Source organism: Sphaeroforma arctica (genome assembly GCF_001186125.1).
Source record: "Sphaeroforma arctica JP610 unplaced genomic scaffold supercont1.515, whole genome shotgun sequence".
Classification (NCBI taxonomy): Eukaryota; class Ichthyosporea; order Ichthyophonida; genus Sphaeroforma; species Sphaeroforma arctica.
Genome location: NW_014040043.1, coordinates 53,931 through 61,462, shown reverse-complemented (window position 1 = coordinate 61,462; position 7,532 = coordinate 53,931). Strand labels below are relative to the sequence as shown.

Genomic DNA, 7,532 nt, shown 5'->3' with positions numbered 1-7,532 from the left:
AAAGACGCTTCAGACCCACCTACGCTACCAATGGTTCTGAGGACCCAATACGTTTGTTTGGAACCAGGCATAAGAAACCCCTGCTCGATATTGTAGTCAAGAATAGTGGTATCCTGAAAAAGTGGTAGAATAACAGCCTATTCCGGTTATATACCCAATATTCAAGTTTTCGACGCTTTCCTACCCCCGCTAAACCGGAAACGTGAATTTAGATTCCCATTTTCCAGTCCATTTCCAAATGCCCATTCATTGATTTAATTTCAACCCCCACTTTCCAGTCCGTTTCCAAATGCCTGTCCATTGATTTAATTTCAACCCCCACGTTCCAGTCCGTGTCCCAATGCCTATGTCTTCATTGATTTTTTTTTGAATCTCACTTTCCAGTCCGATTCTAAATGCCTATTCACTATTTTGATTCCAAACCCCACTTTCCAGTCCGTTTCCCAATGCCTATTTATTAAATAATTTTTTTGAATCCCACTTTTCAGTCCGATTGCAAATGCCTAATCACAATTTTGATTCTAAACCCCACTTTCCAGTCCGTTTCCCAATGCCTATTCATTAATTTAATTTTAAATCTACTTTCCATTCCGTTTCCAAATGCCTATTCACTAATTTAATTCTAAATCCCAATTTCCAGTCCGTTCCTTAATACCTATCCATTAATTTTATTCTAAACCCCACTTTCCAGTCCGTTTCCAAATGCCTATTCATTACTTTTATTGCTCCTACGCCTACGGTCCCCAGGGGATGTCGACCTCGTCTGTTCGGTACCTCTGAGTGCACCACGAGTCCTCTATACTAGTCCTGTAGCCGCTTTCGTACTGTAGCATGCCTGCCTGTGCGATCATCGCGCCGTTGTCAATGCAGTATCTGTCGTCTGTGGAGAAGCACATGCCGCCCCTCTCACCCGCCATGATGCCCATCATCTCCTGTAACCGCACGTTGCCTGGGAGAGCCACAGATACGGGAGAGTGCAATACAGTAAGCACGTATGAAATGAATACTAGGGGTTGGGAGTGTAGCCTTTAGGGTTTATGACTCACCATCATATACAACCGTACAGTATTACCTGAAGAAGTGGCAATTATCGCTATAGTGTGCGATTGTAATTCGCGTGGTACTTTGGTTGCGGGATGTCATGCGTAAGAGTTCATAGATCCCATCACTCCATATACGCGCGCGCTGTCTGAGAGGAGAGCGAGAGAGAAATGCCACAGAATAGCCCATGCAACACAAGAGCAACACATACATCAACACACCACACCAGAGTGAGAGAGGACGATGCATGTGGCTGTGGGTGTGTTGATGGGTGGTACATCACACTAGTAGCTCACACGCAACACTCTTACCCACAGATAGTAACACAAGACACATGCACATAGCTACAAATGCAGATGCCACTTACACCCGACACCTCCGACGACCAAGACTTCAGTTGATTGCACATGTGCCATGGCCCGTTCGGTGATCTCTACCAGCATTGCAAATAAGGTTTCCTGCAAGGAGAAGCACAGATCCTCGGGCGTGCACTCTCCCTGGGGATGGATGAGTACAGTACAAGTGAGTCTATTTATAGCTAAGTCTATTCGTGGTGGGATCTATTTATAGCCTAGTTTTTTATAGAGTGTAAGGAGAAGCACAGATCCTTGGGCGTGCACTCTCCCTGGGGATAGTTCAGTACAGTACACGTGAGTCTATTTATAGCTGCGTCCATTCGTGGTGGGATCTATTTATAGCCTAGTGTTTTACAGAGTGTAAGGAGAAGCACAGATCCTCAGGCGTGCACTCTCCCTGGGGAAGGTTCAGTACAGTACAAGTGAGTCTACTTATAGCTGAGTCCATTCGTGGTGGGATCTATTTATAGCCTAGTTTTTTTATAGCGTGTAAGGAGAAGAATAGATCCCTCGGACGTGCACTCTTCCTAGGGATAGTTCAGTACAGTACAAGTAAGTCTATTTATAGCTGAGTCCATTCGTGGTGGGTTCTATTTATAGCCCAGTCTTCTATAGAGGAGTTGTATATGACTGTACTTACTATGCACAAGCTGAATGTAATACTGTAGTGCTTGTCAGCTCTCAAGCGAAACAGTCATGCTGGCAGCGTGTTGGAACACGTGCAAACCGGAGAAGCGAGTACAAAACACGAAAGAAACTACCTGTACACTATAGACACGAAAGAAACTACCTGTACACTATAGACACGAAAGAAACTACCCGTACACTATAGACATGAAAGAAACTACCTGTACACTATAGACACGAAAGAAACTACCTGTACACTATTGACATGAAAGAAACTACCTGTACACTATAGACACGAAAGAAACTACCTGTACACTATAGACACGAAAGAAACTACCTGTACACTATAGACACGAAAGAAACTACCTGTACACTATAGACACGAAAGAAACTACCTGTACACTATAGACACGAAAGAAATTACCGGTACATTATAGACACGAAAGAAACTACCTGTACACTATAGTAGGACATAACTCCTACAAGGCAATGCATGACATACAGTACACGCAACTCCTATGGCAATGCTAGAGGCATGGACTAAGCATTGCCCATGTCTTACAAATGGGTCGATGAGTGAGAAAACACGTCTGTCCGACAAACGGTACACGCAACAATGAACGACATGCAGGGGTGGGTGAGTGCATGACAAATGCGGTCCACATAAACATGACTCACAATCAGATAGATGGCGGATGTGACCGAGATTCTAGTAAACACTAGCGCCCGAGTCAGCAATGATCTGATCTGGTCTGACCTTATGGTAGACAAATAAACAAAACATCTGCAATCCGACAGTAGACGTGTGTGACCGCAACGACAGACAGGCGCGAGACTAAGGAGGGGCACACATGGCCAGAGATATATCGGACGAAGCTATGTAATCCAGAAAAAGGCCCGTGTTTGTCTACCAAATGGCCCGTATATTCCCGTCACCAACGAGCAATCAAGTCCGATTAGGTGATCGTCTGAGCCATGCCAAGGATGTACACAGCTCGAAAGAAGAAAACAAAAGTGCGCGCCAATAAACGCGCATAGCCCAGCAGACGGTACATGTGGCTCAAACAAGACCCTGGGTGAGCAGAACAATACTACTCGCGACTTAAACACTCACATCCCAAAAAAGGACCGGTACAGGCACGGAGAAGGGGGTGTCGAGTAGGTCTAGACACCGTTTCTGTAAGACATACCGAAACCAGCATAGTTTTGGCGGCTTTCTCCACAAACGCAAGAATGCCCGAGAAGGACACATCCATGCCTTTGACAATGTACGGCAACTCAATAAACTTTGTGCCTCTGTGTGATGTAAGGAGAGGAACGCGCACGCAGAGTGGGTATTGGATGCAGAGTAGAGTCTCGCCGGACGGAGGAGAATAAACACAAGTCCACAGAAGAATAAACACACATCCCCCCCCCCCACACGCAACGATGTGGGTGTATTTGTTCATATAAACACCAAGAACAGGACATTCAGACCTTCAGACCAGCAAGCTACCAATGTGCACAAACACGCACGCCTACAGGCAAGTATACAGGCATGCACAGGGTCTGTACAGGCATGTACGCCATGAGACAACTGTACTACTACCAACACGTCGATAAGGTAGGTCTAGCTATTAATAAGGTACGTCTAGCTATTGATAAGGTACGTCTAGCTATTGATAAGGTACGTATAGTGTCCCCGTTGAGAGTGGTACGCAAACTGTGGGGAATGAAGAGCGTATACACTTACTTTTTGGCCATCTGCTCGATGTTGTAACCCGGAGCCGGATCATTGGAGATCTGCGGACGTGTGTGCACAATACAAAAGCCAATCAACACACGTCCAGATAACGGGTTCAATGCCTTTGAGTACGCATTGGTTACATTTTAAATTAAGTTTGTGGCAATTAAGCGCCGACAAATTGAGCCCAATACTGGCGTGAGTATCGGAATACCTATAGACAACATCTAGAACGTAAGCCGTATATACGCATTGAAGTGCTGTTGGTAATATTGACTGCAGAACTTTGGCGCACCAAACAATAGCACAGTGAGCTGTCGGGATACTGACCTTAAAAACCACCTATCTGCAGCGTTAAAAAAACTAAAATTAGGTGTAATTGCGAGATAAACTGATAGTGTCTTAAGACAGTCATCGGACGTATTCAACGCAGTATGAGAGTAGCGACAATTCAACTTCAAGAATCATAGTACGGATTGTCAACAGAACTATACAACTGATTCTATATTTGGTAACAGGACTATGCTACTAATTATGTATCTGTCAAAAGAACTATACAACTAATTCTATATCTGTCCACAGAACTACACAACTAATTATACATTTGTCAACAGAACTATACAACTAATTATGTATTTGTCAACATTCTATATTTGTCAACAGGACTATACAACTAATTATGTATCTGTCAAAAGAACTATACAACTAATTCTATATCTGTCCACAGAACTACAGAACTAATTATATATTTGTCAACAGAACTATACAACTAAATATGTATTTGTCAACATTCTATATTTGTCAACAGAACTATACAACTGGTTCTATGTTTGTCAACAGGACTAAACATAACTAAGTATCTATTTGATGCCTTCCTTGTGCCAAAAGGACCAAAAAAAATAGGAAACTTACATTTAGCACCCGCGCGAATCGATCTAGACAGTTTCCAATGGCAATGTCAATTGTCTCTCCGAAGATACGGTACTTCTTCTGTGAATAAGCAATCACCTGCAGAACATAAAACAAATACTGTACGATTACACGGTGGAACAGACAACACATTTACTTATGATAGGTAAGTAGGATTGTACAATCCCAATACTTCTGGCTATACAGCCAGTGGCATACAAGTGCGTATGTGTACTGCATCGGTCTATACAGGTAGAGCTGTGATATACAAACGGATGCGGTGGCAGAGCCATGCCTGTTGCCCTGGGTACTTTAAGCCCAAGTGCATAAGAGGTGTGTGTGTGTGGGCTGGTCTCGCCAGGTGACGTATGCGAAGACTATCCAACAATGCAATTAGAATACTGACACTCGTGTTTCTCCACCACCCACATGCATGGTTTGTGAGCTTCCGCAGTCTTACCGACGACTACTGAGCAGGATGAGACGATGAGGTGCACGCGACAACTATTAAAGACTTCTTCAGCACAACAGCACACTCATGCACACGTTCATGCACACGCTCATGCACACACTCATGCACACACTCATGCACACGCTCATGCACACACTCATGCACACACTCATGCACACACTCATGCACACACTCATGCACACACTCATGCACACACTCATGCACACACTCATGCACACACTCATACACACACTCATGCACACACTCATGCACACGCTCGCCCGTGTGGTCTCAAGTGCGGGTGCTCGCAAAGGACGCAGACCCTGTGGCTGACCTACCTGTGTATTGCCTCCACTCACGTATAGGATTACTGGGTTCTTCGCCCCAGTCACCCTCCTGCCCATCTCGATATCTGTAGTGTGGAAGTCCGGACTATTGATATTATTATTGATTCTATTTTTTGGCATCAGCTTTATGGCGACTTCCCGATACCTATAATTCAAAACACTGGAAACTGTAGTCGACATACAAACAGATCAAAGAACACGAATCACAGACGACACTATGGATGAGATCTGCGGATCTACTAAGCGCATCAAACAATCAGACAATCACATGTACATATAACATGTGAATACAGCTGAAAACATAAAACAAACCGACAGTCACATGTGCACATAACATGTGAATACAACAGACAGTCACATGTGCATATAACATGTGAATACAACAGACAGTCACATGTGCATATAAAACGTGAATACAACAGACAGTCACATGTGCATATAACATGTGAATACTACAGACAGTCACATGTGCATATAACATGTGAATACAACAGACAGTCACATGTGCATATAACATGTGAATACAACAGACCGTCACATGTGCATATAACATGTGAATACAACAGACAGTCACATATGCATATAACATGTGAATCCATTGGCGCTGTGACTGTGAGTGCACATACGGCCTACGCAGTGGTTGACTCCGATGAGAGGCTTCAGCCACAGCTGTGACACCGTCCGTGCCACCACAGCCGTCGAGATTAACGGACCACTCATACCAGGGCCTGTGGTGCAGTGAATGAAGACAGTGTGTGAGAGTGGAGTGGTGTGCATGTGTGTGTGAATGTATGGAAGACAGTGTGTGAGAATGTAGTGGTGTGCATGTGTGTGTGAATGTATGAGCCATGGATATACTGCATGGAGAAACATACGAGTATACGAGCAACTGGGCGAGTGAGGTGTTCGGGTAGGTGCGGTTAAGGCGTGCATGTGGAGTGTCTGTTTCATGCACGAGTCTGCTACATAGAGAGACGATAGAGAGACTATAAGGTGCGTAAAGATTCGTCATGGTTTGCTCTTACATTCGTACAACAAAGTGTGAAATAGTTGGTTGCAAATAGAAAAAAGGGAATGCAGGTGAATGGGTGTGTGAGAGTTGTGATAGCTTGCGGTCGTACATGCTACTGGTGGTGGAGTGATTGCGGATGTCCTTACTCGGAAAACTCATTAGAGCACCCTCACCTGGAATAACCATAGCGCAACCAAACGCACAACCCTCCCTGAAGTAAACAAGCTATGGCAAACAATCCCCAGCACACCAAGATCAGTACATGGACTTAACGCATTCATTGGACACTGGCTCGTCAGGTTCTGGCGTGCACAGTGAATAATACAAAAACTGCGCATGACGTAAAACGTACAAAGGAAGGACACAAACCGTATATAGAAGTCACTACATCGATAAACGCACAAACGAAGGACACACAACCGTACATAGACGACACTAAACCGATAAACGTACTCAAATCAAGAAGGTTGACACAATTAGAACCTCATACCCTTCGTATAGCACACAACGTCGATATCCTTGGGCGTGACGTTCGCTTCCTCCATTGCTTGCTTGCATATCTGCAGCACCCACTTGCGGTGGTGCGCAGCTGTGTCTTTGGGCAGAAAGCCTTGGCCGGGTGGTGTAATGTATGTGTGCCTAGGATTGGAGAGCACTTCTCCATCCTGGCCAGAGCAAGGGCACACTCTGATCAGTATAGTACAGCTCATAGGTACAACAGTCATGATACAACGAGCGTACAATGAGGACGACCGTGTACTGTTGATTCGACATAACTAATATGAATCCTTGTACAAATACAAAAAAGAAAACAGAGAGTATATACATATGTGTTGTGTATGCGTGTTTGACAATACATCTACACAAAACATTTACCCGAAAATATAGATATAGATATACGGTCTATATATATATATATATATATATATACGTATGTGTGTGTGTGATGTATGTATGCATAAATATATGAAAGTAATACTTATAATATATATATAAATTTATATAAATATATATATATATGTGTGTATATGAATATGCATGTATATATACATATATGTATAGATAT

At 43.7% G+C, this 7,532-nt stretch overlaps 1 protein-coding gene across 1 annotated transcript in view; it reads right to left on the bottom strand.

Moving 5' to 3' along the window:
* Nucleotides 1–654: 654 nt before the first annotated feature.
* The window catches only part of SARC_06893 (O-sialoglycoprotein endopeptidase), a 7,273-nt gene continuing 395 nt past the window's right edge, over nucleotides 655–7,532 (bottom strand). Inside the window, exons 2-9 of the mRNA XM_014299193.1 lie at nucleotides 6,957–7,131; nucleotides 6,081–6,182; nucleotides 5,446–5,519; nucleotides 4,660–4,755; nucleotides 3,757–3,806; nucleotides 3,215–3,320; nucleotides 1,409–1,538; nucleotides 655–949 (exon numbers count right to left, since the gene is read on the bottom strand). Coding sequence (XP_014154668.1) covers nucleotides 735–949; nucleotides 1,409–1,538; nucleotides 3,215–3,320; nucleotides 3,757–3,806; nucleotides 4,660–4,755; nucleotides 5,446–5,519; nucleotides 6,081–6,182; nucleotides 6,957–7,131 — 948 coding nt within the window. The 3' untranslated portion in view covers nucleotides 655–734. The remainder of the gene's footprint in view (nucleotides 950–1,408; nucleotides 1,539–3,214; nucleotides 3,321–3,756; nucleotides 3,807–4,659; nucleotides 4,756–5,445; nucleotides 5,520–6,080; nucleotides 6,183–6,956; nucleotides 7,132–7,532) is intronic.